Source organism: Macaca fascicularis, chromosome 7 (assembly GCF_037993035.2).
Source record: "Macaca fascicularis isolate 582-1 chromosome 7, T2T-MFA8v1.1".
Classification (NCBI taxonomy): Eukaryota; Metazoa; Chordata; class Mammalia; order Primates; family Cercopithecidae; genus Macaca; species Macaca fascicularis.
In genome coordinates, this window is record NC_088381.1 from 157,142,440 (window position 1) to 157,159,933 (window position 17,494).

Here is a 17,494-nt window from a genome sequence, read left to right on the forward strand (position 1 = left end):
AGAAATGTCATCACAAGAAACCCTCAGGATCTGGGATAGGCTGGCAGGCTCCATCCAGTCCTAAAGTACAATTTCAGTTTATTGTTTGACCACTTCCGAACAAAAGGGAAGCTCCGTCTAAACCACAAGTCTTAAGACTCACGATGGGAGGCTGGCCATCCACCAGCTGTCTACACCAGAGCTGGAATTCTCTTGAGATCCTGGGTAAGCCCAGCTTCCGAAAGCGCATTTGTGTTTGCAGAGCAGTGTGTGATTTCCACCCAAATCTACGCATGTGTGAGGATGGGCACAATAAATGCAGCTGAGAACCCTGAAACCAGACAGTAAAAACTGCACACGCACCTGACTGCAGGTCAGAAACAGAAATGATGTTGCGGCCCAGCATCTGCACAGGGAGACGCGGCACACATAACACTACGTGGTGTTTTTCTTCAATTGATGCAACTCAGTAATTTTTATTGCAACTGGAAGACAATACATCACAGAAACTTTATGGTAGGTCTGGGGAAAAGTGTTATTTACAATAAATGATGAAATAGTTTGTCTTTGGCAATATGATTACATATGAAGAATGCAAAATGCAGGTATGGATGCCTTCCAAGCAACACCATCAAGTCCCTAGAGTTCGGCTGATCGCGCCTGCCTCCACATTGTTTCCTTAGGTTCACACGAACATAACAGAACATCACGTTCTTTCTCCTTTATGGTTCTCCCTTTCTATTCATGATATTGGCAGTTTCATACAGAAAATACAGAAAAAAAAATTGGCTTTTGAAAAATTATTACTCTTGTAAATTAATTTGGCCGTGTACGTCTATTGGCCAGCCAAGGTCAGACGACCCTAAGCATCAATAGTAAACCTCTTGGTCTTCTGATTGCTTTATCACTTTTTTTTTTTCTGTAAAACAAAACAAAACTCAGAAATGTTACAGAATCAGAGTATTAAAAAATGTACAAGTGTATATGCTTCCCAGACACACATGGATACATTTTTCCTCCACATTTTCACCATGGCAGTATTAAGTAGTGAGTGTGAATGACACAGCATGAAACTGGTTACTGAATCAGCTATGAGCTCAGATGGCCTCAACATACATACTCAAGAAATGTTGCATGTTTAAATAACTGAGAGTGTGCTAAATCTCATCTAAAAAAAAGGAGGAGAGGGGCTGGGGAACTCAGGCCACAGTCATGAAAGGATGAATACAATTTCTAGGTTTAATAGGTTCACCATATCGAAGTCTTTGAGAATCCAATATGGAATATCAATTATTTTGCAAAAGGTAGAGAAGGCAGTTCTCAACTTTTGCAAATGAAATACAGTGGAAAAACACTGTTGTATGTATTCCAAATAAATAGTCTTGATTTCAATGCTAACAAAACAACAGGAAGGGTACTCGTGAGCATCTCACGGTTAAGTCAGAAATGATGGTTCCCACAGGTCTGATTTCAGAAGTACAACAGCAAGATGCAGCACCATAGACACATCGGTTTCGGCTGTTAAAAGATGGATCGTTTTAAAAACTGTGTTTTCCTTCCTTAATTTTTGGTCAGTGAAGCTAGCACTTGTTTGCTGAACTGTGGAAGAACTGCAAGGTCACACACATTATTCATGATAAAGCAGCCGAGCTGACGAGTCTGTGCTTAATTCAAGAATAACCAGTAGGAGAGAGGGAAAACACAAGGAGTTAACCACCATCGCCGGTGCTCTCTCAAAGGAAGAGGGGTTAACAGATGAATTCACAAAGGTAGGCAGACCTATACAGAACACTGAATGCCATGTGTAAATCCTCATGAAACTCCAGAAACAGGAACACCACACAATGTATATACTTTGATTTACACATTCCGTTACAAAGGAAAAAAAAGACACCATTACAACTTTGTAACTGTGTTAACTGCAATATAAACCAAGTCCAGAGTTTGGCAGGTAACTAAAAGAGGGTTATCACTTAGGTTATATAGCAAAAGTGTTGATGTATATTATATATAGTAGTATAAATAATAAAAAAGTATTATTTAAATTAGATCACAGTGCTGCATTATGTGCATAACAGTGTTTGATATAGTATTGGTGGGCTGGGACCTACGACACTAAGGACTTAACTGTCAACACTGGGAAGTCACAATCAAGAGGAAACACAGAGTTCCAATGTTTTCTTTTGGTGGCAAAAAAAAAATTCTGAAGATGAAAGAAAAATACTTCTCTACAGAAACATAAAAATCAATTGCAACATCTGGGCAGCTGTGATCCACCAGAAAGAAACGAGTCCCAACCTGAATTAAAGGGAAAGATAAATCACATGGAATTTAATCCAGTCTCATCTAGAAAAGCTTCCCATTTAGGTCACTTGTACGTAACTCCAATTCCTTCTCCAAGAGCTCTTCCAGGAGACGCGCACGCCCCCCCCCCCCCCCCTCCCAGAGTGGAATGAGTGGAACTTGCGCCTTGGCCTGGGCAGTCCTGGCGTGGTGCAGGACTCTGAGCTGGGCACAGAAGGCGTCCACCTGGTTCTCACTCTACAGAATCCACTGCCTGATACTGTCCCTCAGGCAGGAGCCTCCTTCAACACAACGGCCCCTCCCAGAAGGCTCCTGGTAGTAACTGCTGTGGCCAGCAAGCACTAGACACATTGAATGCCTCTGCAAAACAAAACAAAACTCAACTCCGTTCTTGGGAAAGGCCTCTGGCACATTCCTTCTTAAAAACTCCCAAGATTGAGACCTGCCACAATCGTTCTGGCCATGGTTTTCTCCAACCACCAGTGAAATATGGGTTTGGTTCATTTTAGTTTCAGATAGATGGCTTCACCAAAGAACTCTTGAAAGAATACTGATTAGAGAGGGGCAGGGAAGTAGGAGCTTATGGTATATTGTAAGGCTGGGAAATATCTATGATGCAAACCCTTTCCACATAGTACTAGATAAAGATAAAAGACAATTATAATAGGATAAAAATAACTGTCTATGTGTGTATCATTTAAGAAAAAAAGAGTGACTGTCTCTTTTCTCTTAAATGTGTCCGAGGGCCAATAGCAAGTATTCGTAGACATCGTGGCGTTGATGTGTTCACGGTTGGTTTCCAAAGCATCTTTAAATATTGCTATAGTTCCCCGTTTCCCCCTCCCCCCTGCCCCGTGTGAGTATGTGAGATACTGGAATGACACACGAACCGCCACTTCTCCCAGCAGGAGAAATGAAAGCAAAAACACCACACCTCTTAATGGTGTTCAGGCGATCTGTCAGACTAATGGATACATATGCTAGTTTGGAAGCTAAAAGAACACCTGACGTTTGGGAAGGAATTCCAAGACTAAAGTGAATGACACTTAAGCAAAATATTCTTTCACAAATAGGCTTGTGCTTAAATTCTCTACTGCTCTTGGAGGAGGGGATAAGAGAGGGTGCCTCCTGCCCCTTGGCTTGTTAAGGACACGGACAACCTCATTCTGCAATGAATTCACTACAAACAGCCACATACACATTGATACTTCTTGTTTTTGTTCTCAACAATCAAAATGCAAAGTTAAACACAATTGAGCCATTGTTTTGGTTATGCATAATGTGTATGCCTCCAAAAACAGAAGAAAAATAGGAAGAAGTACCCTCACTAAAGGTTCCCCGACAAGTCTTCCGGCAGATCCAACGAAGGGAGACTCAGGAAAATCACACTTAGAAAGCTGCCCGATGAGGTATTTATGCAAAAAGAGTGGTTCTGGAGTTAAGAACACACTTTTATATTTCTCTATTTCTCAGAGAGATCAGAAAAGTAAATCACACACATTGCATTTTATTATTTTCTAAAAGAGGCCTCTGCCCCTTTAGAAAAATGAAAAGAGGGGAGACAGCCCACGGTGGGGGTTTTAATTGGAAGAAGTCCCTGGCCAGAAACATTCCTGAATGTTGAACCTCTGCCTTTCAGGAGAGAGGTCTGAATTTTATCATCGGGGGAGTGGGATGAAGGTGGGGCACTGAGCTGGAGGTCTTTAGGCTTGGTCAGGTGACAACACAAATCAAGGTGTCGCTCAGGCTCCATAGCTGTGGATGGCTTTTAGGGTGGCAGATGTCTGGGGAGACGGAGGGAACAGAGCACTGCAAAGATATTTTATTCCCATCTACACCCTGAACAAATATGCTAGAAGTATTCAGCTTCAGGTCATGAATTCGACCTGTTGTAGAGGTGCAGGTTTTTTCAGGTTCTCTCATCAGCAACCCACTGGAAGGTAAGTGTGGGGAATGCACCAGTTAGTTCCCACTGTCCGGGCTGATGGCGCTTCTGACACTACCTGGTCCTGGCAGATGGGCTTGGCTTTGGCCCACAGCAGTCCCTTGTTTAAAAGTTAAGGTCATCTCTGTTCCCTCCCTCTCCTCACGCATCGTATCCTGAGCCACAGTACTGGGTGTCTGTGTTTTAAAGTTTCCCTCCACTTGGATGGAAGATCATATTCTTCTAGAGATTTCTCTTTGGAACCCCCCCCCCGCCCCCTCCAAAGAAAATTTCTTAGGCAAAGGTAACAGCAGGAGTTTCTGGGCTGCACGACACTGTCTGGTTTCTAAATTCAGCTCTCACGATCCAGGTGGTCTTAATTCCAGGTTGGTCAGTGTGCTGAAGGTAGCGATGGCCGGCCCCTGCTTCCTACCGCGACATGGCGTTGTGGCGATAGGACGTCTGGGGCTGGCCTTTCCTACCTCGGCATCGCTTCCTCCTTCACGTGAACCCCATCTCGTCCCCTCACCCAATAAGGCCCATTAGCACATTTCCCCTTCTTCTGGCTAATTTGCATAATTATTCACTGCCTTTTTCCTAGAACCAAATCATGGTAATGATTTTCTCAAGTAAGCGTCCCATAATTCTCTTGATTCTATCATACACACTCACTACTAAGTTTGCCCTCAAATTATTGCGTCATGTTAAACATGTACAGACAGAGAGAAAGGACACACTTTCAACAGAGAATCAGAGGGGGTCGGGGCTGAAGTGCACACAAGGCAGTACAGAGTTCAACCATCCAAGCCCTACCAGAGCATGAAGATATTTTTATATTGCAGAGTAAGTTCCCCAACAGTCAGAATTTGTCCCTGAAGAAGGTTAAACCTTAAACACCTGCTTCAAAAAACCAAAACAAAATAACCCGAAAAAAACAAAAACAAAAACAAAAAACAAAAACAAAAAGGAAAGAAAGGAAGCAAAGAAAAAGAAAGAAAAAAGAAGAAAACCAAAAGAACCTCTAAGCCTAAGGGCTTAAAAATCAGAGGCATAGCCTTTTCTCTATTTTCTATATTTATATGAAAATAATTCATGCTTCATGCTAAATACATTATTTACCTTACAAGAACTTTGTTACTTTTGAATAAAAAAAGTTTGTTTTTGTGATTTTTTTTCTTTTTCTTTTTTTTCTTCAAAGGAATCCATGCATTGTGGATCAGAAATTACTGCTGGCTATACTGGCTGAATGTGGAAATCATTGATTTTTGCAAAGATAAATCCTGACATTAATTGCAAACTCCATTTTGAGGGCAGTATAGGAGTTATTTTATTTTTTGCCATGTTTTACTTTTTTTTTTGTCCATCAGTGTGCCTTTAATCTTAAAAATACACCACAATACTAATGGCAGGTTCCGTAGCTTTCTAGTCTTTTTTTTCACTTGGATCAAATAGTTTTGATAGACAGAAAAAGATCTGTACCATTATTTCCTTTCCTTAACAGCTATTGCAATTTCCTGGACTTGGTTGCTTTTCACTTGGGCAGTTAAGAAGACACAGCTTGTTTTCCACATCAGTGTTCTCTCTCTCCTTGTGTGTGTGTATGTGTGTGTGTATGCGTAGTGTGTTGTGGTGTGTGTCTGTGTGTATGTGTGTGTGCACAGGGCCAACCTTCAGGCTTATGGCTTTTGGAACATTTTCTTAATTTAATAGAGAACAGAATTCAATGATTAGCAACATCACTAAAAATTTACCCCATTTCTTCTCCATGAGTCACTGACGCCCGATGTGCGTGAACAGTCCAAAGTCCACCTCGTAAGACGTCATCGGGCTTCAGGGTTCAGAAGCATGGAGGACTGGTGGCCGGCCCTCTGTGCTTGCCGTGTGACAGTTCCAGTGGCTTTCCTGGCACCATCAGATGCCTGGTGCCACAGGCTTGGGTCTGGTCCTAGGGGGATGAGGGGTCCTCCTTCTCCTCAATTGCTTTATGTGCCTCAGTGAACCCAATGGGATGGACAACCTGACTTTTTAAACCTAAGGGTTGGGCCTGAACGATGATTACTTTGCCCACGTGCCTTCTAGGTGTCGAATGTGTGTTCCTGTGGTATTGACGTTGACATCCCTGCGGATTCAGCCACAGGTTTCTGACAAGCTGGAGGAAGCAATGGTAATTTTGGCTTTTTCGGTTTTGTCTTCAGATAATGAAAAGCTTTTGTAAAACAGCTGAGTGTCAACATGAGTTCTATGGCTTCAATCTCCTTTAAAAATAAAATTCTTAAGGGTCCAAAACAAAGAAGGGGGGCAAATTAAAACAAAATAAAAGGAAAAGAAAAGAAAGAAAACCAAACCAAAAACAAGAAAAAAGAAAAAAATCGCTGATATTGCCACAAATCATTCGAAATCTCCTGACATGCTGAAACCAAATGGCCGTAAGTTCAAAACAAATCAGTGACTTGTTTTTAATTTTTTGTGGTTTCCTTTTGCTCTTTCTGCCCCTTTGCCGTCCGATTGGTGATGTTATTCAAACAGGACCTGATCCCTGCTAAGTGCAGGAGTGACCCCGCTGCTTCTTTCATCTCCTCATCGTCGCTCTCGGGGGGCTTTTCGGTGCGTCTCTTTTTGAGGGGCAGTGTGTCGCTGGGGACCTTCCTGGCCTTGGCGAAGTGCTGGCGCTTCTTGTGCTGGGATGCATACCCGCTGTCCCCCAGAGAATCCTTGGGCTCCTTCTGGCTGTGCTTCCTGTCATCCTCCTCCGTGTCGCTGGGGCTCTCGCGGCTCCGGAAGCTCCCCTCGCTGCCCTCGCTGCCCTCCTGGCTCCCCTTGGTGGCAAACTCATAGTGGTCGTCGGCCGAGGAGGAGGAGGACGAGGAGGAGATGGAGTCGCTGGTGGGCGAGGTGCTCCGGGCGTTGGAGGACTTGGCACTGCTGTAGTTGTGATCCTCCTTGGGGTCTCCGCTGACCACCGGGGAGCCACACGATGGCTCGCTCTCAGTCCGCATCCGGCAGCTGGTGATGCCATTCCTGCTGAGCGAGGACAGTGGGGAGGGACGGGAGACAAAAAGGGGACACAGTTAGACCTCCTCAGATGGGGGTGCCCAGCAGCCCGCCTGCCTTCAAACATCAGCCCCTCTGCGTTCAATGGAGCCACTCGCAAACTGTGGGGGCAACAGGTGGATCTGCTTTGAAGGCAGGGTCCTAAATCCTGACACCTCAGTCTCCCCTGCTTATCTCCTATAATGGCAGCTTCACTCCATTTGTGTGGCTGAGACGTCAAAACAACACTTCTGAAGTGACAGCGGCGGAGGCTCCATCTCTTACATTAAACCATAAAAATCAAGCTGTGCTTGGTTCGCGTCCCCGCCAACACCGCGGAGTCAGACACCGCCAGACGATGTTGGCTGGTACTTCAGAGAACAAAGTCTGCTCTTGTCTGAAGCTGCTACATTAGGAGGCTTTTGTCAGAAGACTAAACCAGTGTTCAGCAAAGACACCTGCCATGTGGTGACAGCTACTCACTCATGCATTCCCTCCCTCGTTCATGCAATCTACAAATATTCACTGAGCGACTAATAGAAATGCATGACCTTAGGGAGGGTTCTGGGGGAGGGACACGGGGACACGGGGTTGGATCGGATATAGACACTGTCACAGCGATGCTGCAGCCTAACAGAAAGGCAAGTCAGGGTCACGTCACAGACCAGAGAGCAGTAAGCTACGATTTCCCCAACTCAACACCTGCCAGGCGCGCTGCTAAGTCTGCGCAGAGGACCATGTTTAACTCCGTAAAGTGGGTATTAGCATCCTTAGTTTCCAGTGGCTCCAAGTGAAGCCTGGAGAAGTTCAGTGATTTACTTAAAGTCACACAGCTAATCACATGCAGAGCAGGGACTGGAATCAAAGTCTGACTCTCAAACTTGAGGTCTTAGCTACATCACCAGACCGACCCTCCTTGGTGATTTCCCTGTAACAAGGTCCCTGCTACCCATGCCTATCAGGCCTCTGTAGTGCTCATCACGCCTCTGATTATTTCTTTGTGTCTTTACATCTGAGCGATGTACTTAACATCCCTTGTCCTCCCTTATCGGGGAAGTGGAAATAGTAACTACACCTGCTCCCCATGGCTGTGGGGCTGAGGACACGTGTTAATGCCTGCAGGTGTCAGGACCAGGGCTTGGCCTGAGAGCAATGGCTGTGAAGCTTATTCCTGGTTAGGACCCACACTTCTTGTGTCTGGGAGGCAGCTGCCTGTCTGATAGTGCCTGGCACCCAGCCTTCAGAAGGATGAATACTTGCAGGAGAGGAAGGTCACTTGTAGCTGAAGGGGACAAAGGAAGGACACCAGGGAATGTTTTGTGGAAGACAAAGCATCTGATCTAGGACACAAGGGCTGAAGAATTTGACGGGATGAGAACTGTTTTATCGCACCATGCTGGCCCGGTTTCCTGTAAGCTCATCTACCTTGTGATCCATTTCTAAGAGTTCTGGGGTACATGACCATACTTTTCCCGCCTAGATGAGCCCAACTGTAAGTACTCTTATCCTCCCTCCATAGAGGACACTCCCCACCATCATCATGAACTGTGTGGTGATGATGTCCATGAATGTGTCCCATCAGAGAGCTAGCTCCACGAGACAGGGTGTGGTTACTGCTAGGCCCCCAGTGGCTATCGCTGTGTCAGCACGGTGGGCACAACAGATAAACTGAGGAAGTGCAGCAGCAGGTGGAATCACGTGGCCGAGAGTATGAAGCTTGGGAAGTGACTGTGGGTCTCCACGACCATGACTCGCTGGGCACACCCTGAGGATATGGCACCGGTAGAAGGGCTGTGGGGTCAGGATCACCAATGAGATAACAGTAGGGACAATCTCTACCCTGGCTTTTCTCCTGTCACCCTCATGGGCCTTGAGGCTCAGGGAGACTTCAGTTGCACCCCACATAGAAAGTGAAAGGGGAAGGGAAAGAGTCCCTAATGAAAAGGGTGCAGTAGGGAGTGAGGTGAAGGAGTTGCTCTCCTTTGGCCCCAGGGCCAGTGGTATTCTGCTAAATTTAGGCTGGGGGAGAGACTTTGTACTGTTGTGCCCACCAGCAAAATGCACGAGGGTCATTATCAAAATTCAGCCTTTGCTAGATGTCCAAGAGCCTCATGATGAACCCCAACACTTACAAAGTGTGCATTTGTTCATCAAAGTCCCAGTGAGACCCAGAAGGTTCCCAGCTTGTGTCCTGTGCTCCATGATCCCAGACACACACCACCTCCCCCAAATCCTTACAGACACAGCCTGGCTTGCACGCCACACACGCCTGTGTTCATATCCCACTGCTGCTTATCGGTGACTCTGAGCAGGCTGTTTTACTTCTTGAAGCCTCAGCTTCCTCATCTACCTTGCGGGGCTGTGCGAGGATTAAATGAACTGTCCTAAGCACAGAGCAAGGCTGCTTGTGGTGCCTGATCATGTTTACTTGCCATCCGATTCCTGCGACTTCCTGCTGCTATGACTTGTTCGCTCTGAGCAGTCTTGTTTTCTCTTTCTATTCTGGATCAGGAGGCGTATGGGAACCCAGCACCAAGTCAGAGGCAATAGGCCGTTCAAGAGGAGTTCCTCCAGGGCTTGCCTGTGAACACAGCCCCTGAGCTTTGGGGTCTGGCCTCCTCCATATCTGTTTTCTGCAGACTTCCTATTTCTTGGCTGTGTCTTGGGTGCATAAAGATGGCTGGGATAAGATTACCTTGAGGTGTTACCAAATGTGAGACTTGGTAAATGTAATTAATCATACAGCTAGCTACTAACAGTTATTAAAGCAAACGAAAATGAAAGTCTCGTTGTACGGTCCTCTTGATCTTTGCCATTTCAGGGAACTACTATAAAATACAAAAATAATTCACCCACTGAACTAACATCAAACAGTTTCATAGTAAATCTAAGTATAATTGAAAGAGTAAAGTGGGCTATACTTAGCTTTTAGTAAATGGATTCGGTTCTGAATGCTTCTTTTAAAAAATAACTTGGGGCTTACAACTCACGTCACTACCACAGTGAAGCAGAACGTGATCCCTCTCTGAACACAGACGGGGAGAATCACGAGAGTGAGAAAGAAAGCAAGTGTTCCACGGTGCTGATTCCTGGTGAATCTAGGTGAAGGGTCTGTGCTATTCATTGTGCTTTTCTTTCCCTTTTTTCCTAAGTTTGAACATTTTTTAAATACAAAGTGTTGGGGAGGGGAATACACTAGAACCAAAGCAATGACGTTAAAGGTGAGCCCCACACTATCACAAGAGGAATGGTTTCGAGCCTGGGAATGTCTCTCTCTTTCTTAAATAGGGAGATTAGCAGCATTGAAGAGGGGGATCCAAATGGAAACTTTCTTCTTAAAGAGATCCCATGGATTAAAGGGAGAACAGAAAAGAGAATCATTCCACGGCCCCTGATGCTGTGTGGGGCAGAGTTCTGGTACCACCTAGAATCACACTGCATGTCAACAGAGTCCAGGACCCAAGTCCCTCTTGGAACACTGGCCGACTTAATCCATTTCACAGAAAAACAGAAGCTCAGCGAGCCTCGTGGTTGATGAGTGGGGTGGCTCAGACAATCTCAAAGACGGTTCAAGCAGGAATTCAAAATATCTCCCTGTCACTCCCGAAGAAGGAAGTTTACTGTGATAAAGACAGAAAACAATACATCCACTGACAATATTTCTGGATGAAAACAGGTACACAGACATGACTTCAGGGAGTGAGAATTAAAATATAAATGTCTCTCTTTCTCATTTGATGAATATACCTTCCCTGAGATTGTAGCTTGGGATTATGTAATCCGTAAATTACACACAAAACTCAGCAGGAAGTGACAAGCTCCCTCATTTATTAATAACTTGGTGCAACGTTATTCATGATGGAGAAAGCCAGCTGCACTGACTTGGTGTCAAATGCTTCCCGCCGCGGGGATTGCCATTACAGGATAACAAATGCTTAAAAGAAACCAGCCATTCTCAACATGTTGGAAGGTGAATTTCTAACCACTTTCTTAAAAACCATTCATTAAAATGAACATGTGATCCATCCGAAATGCCTGCAATTTTTCAGTTTTAGCTGAATTTAGGTGTAATGATATAACAATTAGCATAAATTAGCATACATCAGAGCCACCTGATTTTACTGGGCCTCTAAAAGTTTAACGCACGTGGCTCAACAAAACCACGTGCTATTCATCTCAGATAAAACCTGGTACTCATTCTCTTGTCAGATAGTTGGAAAATATCAAACATAAAAAGTGAGAAATCACATTAGTTCAAACCCAGAATGCGCAGGCTTTTAACTAAAAGTCAAGGTGTTGGTTTATGACATGGCCATTTGCCATTTTTTGTTTGTTTGTTTAACCAGTTAATTAGGGGTTCCACTACAGTATAACGAGCATGTGGCGTCTCCGCCTCTTACCTGGTGCACTAGGAGTCTCTCTGGAACTAATGGCTCTAACTCTAAAGGGTATCACGTAGGGTAGTTGTCCTCCCCAGGGATTTACTTGAGGACTCTGATCTTTTGCCAAATGTGAAAAGCAGATGGAATGAATGGGACTGTAGAAGCAGGGGACTGGAGCAAGTCCAAAGCTTCTTTTGAAAACCAACTACAAGTAGACATGGAAGAGAAGAGATGACCAGAGACTTCCACCTCCAGCCAAGTGGTAGAGAGACATTTGGAAGGTTCTCTTCTGACTATAATACAAAATATCCTAGATCAAGTACAGTAACTTGTTTTAAAGGCATTGCTGAGTTCACTAGAAAATCAGGGATATTCAGAGAACCACACAAACATACACACAAATAAAACATTTAAAAATAATCTGCAACGTGAGCAATCAGGCAACTAGGCAACTAAGAAAGCCAAAGTTTCTCTATAGCAAACGTCTGCCCTCGCAGAAGAACAAGAACCCAAACTCACTCAGCGGGAGGCAGGAGGGGAGCAGCAGGAAGGTGGATGCTGGCTGCTCTCTGGTTACTGTGCACCCTCTAAGGGCGTTCAAGTGGCCTCAGGTATACTGGTCCCCTGGGCTTCCAACTGAGGTTTCAAAAGCAAATCCTTTCTGGAAGAACAGACTTTAAACCCAAGCCACAGGGAATTTCCATGGATAAGATTTCAAGAACATGGGTTCATAATAAAGAAAATAAAAACAAAAACATTAAACACAATGGGAATAAGCCACCATAAGCAAAGAGACAACAGAACAAAGAAATGATAGAATCTGAACAGCAAAGACTACAAATGTTGAAATAACTAGTTACAGAATGTAAAGTTAGTATGTTTAAAGAAATAAAGGAGGGAATTGAAAAATACTAGAAAGGAAGATCAGACTACATTACAAAGCACTAAACAGAACTTCTAGAGATAAAACATATAATCCTTGAAATTAAAAACATCAATGCAAAGTGTGGTGGCTCACATCTGTAATCTCAGCTACTCAAGATGCTGAGGAGGAAGAAGTGCTTGAGCCCAGGAGATCAAGCCTAGCCGGGACAACATAGTGAGACCCTGCATCAAAAATAAATTAATTAATCTACATTGAAGGTGGTCCTAAAAAACTCAATGTGGCTGAAGAGAAAAATTAGTGAATTGTTATATGGACCTGAAGATACTACACAAAAGGCAGCAGAAAGAGACAGAGATAGAGAATACGGAAGAAAGGTTGGATGAGACGGAACACAGAAAGAAGAACCAATAGAAATCTAACTGGAGTTCCAGTGAAAAGAAAAAATGGGGAAGATTCAATACTTGAATAGAAAATGGCTAGAATTTTCTAGTTTTGATGACAGTACCAATCTCCAGATTCAGAAAGCCAACACATCCCATGCGGGATAAAGAAAATAAAGCCCATACGTAGACACATCACAGTCAAACTTTAGAGCAGACACAAAAAAGACAAAAAGATTTTAAAGTAGTACAAAGAAAACGTATCGCCTAAAGTACTAATTAGGATAAAACAAGTGAAACAGAAGAAAGTGGAACAATATTCTCAAGAGAGAAAATAACTGTCAATCTAGAATTTTATATCCAGTAACACTATCTTCTAAGGGTAAGGGCAAAATACATCTTTTCAGGCAAAAATTCAGGGCTTTAACCTCAAATAAACCCTCACTGTAGGAATTTCTTAAGAACATATTTCAGGAAAGAGAAAAATAATCCAAAATGGAAGATCTGAGATGTAAGAAGAAATGATCAGTAAAGAAAATGTAGGCTGGGTGCTGTAGCTCACGTCTGTAATCCCAGCACTTTGGGAGGCCGAGGGAAGCGAACCACTTGAGCCCAGCAGTTCCAAGACCAGCCTGGCAACATGGGAAAACCCTGTCTCTACTAAAAATGCAAAAAATTAACTGAACATGGTGGTGCATGCCTGTAGTCCCCACTACTTGGGAGGCTGAGGTGGTAGCATCATTTGAAACTGGGAGGCTGAGGCTGCAGTGAGCTGTGTTCGTGCCACTGCACTCCAGCCTGGGCAACAGGAGTGAGACCCTATCCCAAAAAAAGAAAAGAAAATGTGGCCAAGTATTGATTGTACAATACAATAATAATAATGACTAAGTGGTTAAAGACACTATACACACACACACACAAAACAAACAAACAAACAAACAAACAAACAAACAAACAAAAAATACCCAGAACTGAAGTACTGGAGAAATGTAGTATATCAATTGGGAGGTGGACAGAACTGAATTTAAAGCATTCCCAGAGCCCTGTATTAATCAGAAGGTTAAAGATATTGATTAACTTTAAATATTTTAAAATATTCATGCTAAACGTTCTAGGATCAACACTAAATGAAGAAAAACAGAATGGGTAACTTCCAAATCATTAGAAGGGGGAAAAAATGGAATGAAGAGTAGGAAAATCAATTTAAAATCATGCCAGAAAAAAAAAGAATCTGAAAAAATGAGGCAAACACAAATGTAAAACGAGATGATAGAACCAAACTCAAAAATGTCAATAAAAATGGGCTAAAAATCTTCAGCTAAAAGGTATAGATCATTAGCTCAAATTTAAAAAAGAAAAAAGAAGCCCTATGCTGTTTGCAAGAGACACTCCTACACAACAGGATAAAGAAAAACAGGTTAAAAGTAAAAGACTGGAACAAGTTATGCTATGCTGGTATAGCACTATTAAAATGAGATCAGATAGATTTCAAGGCAAAAATCATTACTCCAGATAAACAGTCATTCAACATTCTAAAGATTCAACCCATCAGGAAGATAAAACAATTCTAAATGTGCATAGTTCCAATAAAATACCTTCAAAATATATATGCCTAAAATTGAAAGAGGTACCAGAAGAAATAGTCAAATCTACATTGGAATGGCAGAGTTTAATACATCCCTTTCAGTATACAGTTGATCAAACTGACACACACACACACAAAAGTTTCGTATGGAGATTTGACTTATTGGACATAAACATAGAACATGAGCTAATAATGGAAAAGACATATTTTTTGATGCACACATGATATTTTTTATTTTTATCTACCTACTTATTTTTCATTTATAACTGAGACAGATGGGGGGGTCTTACTATGTTAACCAGACTGGTCTTGAACTCATGACCTCAAGCAATCTCCCACGTCAGCTTCCCAAACTGCTGGGATTATAGTTGTCAGCCACCAAGCCTGGCTGAAATATTTTTTAAAAATTGATATATACTAGACCATACAGCAAGTGTCAACAAATCTCAAAGAAGCAATATTGTACAGATAAATTCTCTGACCACAATGTATTGAAATTAACAGTCAATGTTGAGAGATAACTAAACACAAAAATAAAAAACAACCATCTTCTCTTTAGTTTGGAAATTCAAAGAACACATTTTAAAAATACCCATGGATCAAAGAAAAAATCAAAATGGCAATTAGAAAATACACCTTAACAATAATTAAAATAAATAATACCAAAACCGATAGAATGCAAAAAGCAGTAGGGTGAGGAAAATTATAACCTTAAACTTGTATAGAAGAAGAAGAAGAAAGGCTTGAAATAAAAGTACCCAGTCTAGACAAAGAAAAACAGAATAAATCCAAAAAAGAAAGGAAAGTATAAATAGCAGAAATCAATGGAATAAAGAATAAATGCAAAGTAGAGCTAACTTAAAAAGTTGATTCTTTGAAAAAAAAATCTATGGCGAGATTAACTAAGCAAAAGAGAAATGATACAAATGAAATAAGGAATAAAAAAGGGACATAGTTACAGAAGATGTTTTGAAATATGACAAGGTATATTATGAATAATTCTTTGCCAATATATTTGAAAACTGAGGTGACGTGGACAAACTCCTAGAGTTGCCAAAAGAAATTCAAAAGGAAATTTAAAAGCACAAGTCATCCTATTATCATTACGTAAATTAAATCAATAGTTAAAAATCATCCCACAAGGAAAACACCAGTGCCAGACTATTTTGCAAGCAAGTTCCAACAAACATTAAGCAATAGATATTTCCAGTCTTAGACAAACTCTTTCAGAGTTTATCTGAAAGAGTGAATATGCCTCAACTCCTTTTCTGAGGCTAATGTAATCTTGACAATACACTAGATAAAGACAGAACAAGAGACGTGGGTTATAAACAAAGACACAAAATTCATAAATAAAACATTAGCTTGGCAACTCTAGTAATGTGTAAAAAAAAGTATCATAAGCAAGTATATTCAGAAATGCAAGTTTTGTTCAAAATGACAAATTTATAGTGTAATTCACCACACTAAAAAAAAAAAAGAAAAATTTTATAGTTATCTTAACGATGCAAACTTTTTTTTTATGAAACTCAATAACCACTCATGATAAAATATCACAGCAAACTATGAATAGAATAATTTTGTTATGATAAAGCATATTTCCTAAGAAACCTTTAACTAATATCCTATCCATTGTGAATCAGTAACATGGGTCCATTTAAAATATGAAATAACACAAAGATGCCTGTTATCATAACTTCTATTTAGAGGTCCTGGACTGTGCAATAGGACAGGAAAAAGAAAAGATACAATAATTAGGGAAAAAAACCCCACCAGTATTTGACAGAAGATATGATTTGTGCACAGAAGAATCTATAAATTGTTAGAATTACTAATGCCGTTTATTTAGCAAGGTTGCTGGAAAAAAAAATCAATAATGTGAAATACATTGCATTTCCATATATTAGCCGCAAGTAGAAAATATATCATATTAATTTGTAAAATTTGTAACAGCATGAAAAAGAATCTATTCTATGTAGAATAAATCTAACTGAACAGGCATAAGAACTTTAGGGAAAAAAATCATAAAGGTATAATGAGAGGCACTGAAGATTTAAATAAATGGAGAACTACACACACTCATGGACTGAAAGATGCAAAAAGGAAGTTTTGTTGTTAAGAGTTAGGGTCTCACTATATTCAGGCTGGCCTCAAACTCCCAGCTTAAGCAATCTTCTCGCCTCAGCCTCCTGAGTAGCTGGGACTACAGGTACATGCCACTGCACCTGGCTTTCAATATAGGAGTATTAATCCACAACAAGTTGATCTACAGATTCCATACAATTCCAGTCAGGAATCACAATAGGGTGTCTTTTGTTCTTCTTGTTTGCACACCCCCTTGCAGTTTATCAAGCTGATTATAAAATTTATATGCAACTGCAAAGAGCCAAGAATAGCAAATACACTTTAAAAAGAACAAAGTGGGAGAACATGTGCTCCCAGACTTAAGAACTTACAAAGATATAATACTTCAGACACTGGGGTATTGCCATGGTACAGGAAAATATGAAATAGGACCAAGAGCCCCCAAAATAAACCCACGAATATTAGGAAACCTGATATATATCAGAGCTAGCATTTCATATCAGTGGGAAAAAGAGGGGCTACTTAATAAGTGATGCTGGGATAACTGTTTATTATTTGAAAAATATTTAAATGTATCTCTGTCTCACTTCGTAACTCCAGATAGAGTACAGACTCAAATAATAAGACTTAAATGTGAAACAAAAAACTTTAAACCTTTTAGGAAAAAAACTATAGGAGACTAGATGACCACAGAGTAGGGAGATAAATCTTTAAGACACCAGATTTCATAAAAAGATTGATACATGTGATTAATAAGAATGGAAATTGAGGCCGGGCGCAGTGGCTCAAGCCTGTAATCCCAGCACTTTGGGAGGCCGAGACGGGCGGATCACGAGGTCAGGAGATCGAGACCATCCTGGCTAACACGGTGAAACCCCGTCTCTACTTAAAAAAAAAAATACAAAAAACTAGCCGGGCGAGGTGGCGGGCACCTGTAGT

The 17,494-nt window shown here is 41.7% G+C and overlaps 1 protein-coding gene across 43 annotated transcripts in view; it reads right to left on the reverse strand.

Moving 5' to 3' along the window:
* Positions 1–424: 424 nt before the first annotated feature.
* FOXN3 (forkhead box N3) overlaps positions 425–17,494 on the reverse strand; it is a 466,688-nt gene continuing 449,618 nt past the window's right edge. For 23 of the 43 annotated variants that reach the window (XM_073998052.1, XM_073998043.1, XM_073998036.1 and 20 more), the window contains one exon: positions 5,556–7,228. In XM_073998052.1, the coding sequence (XP_073854153.1) occupies positions 7,193–7,228 (36 nt within the window). In that variant the 3' untranslated portion in view covers positions 5,556–7,192. Of the gene's footprint in view, positions 7,229–17,494 lie in introns of all 43 variants that reach the window. The other 20 variants (XM_073998047.1, XM_073998044.1, XM_073998037.1 and 17 more) reach the window with 2 other exon arrangements.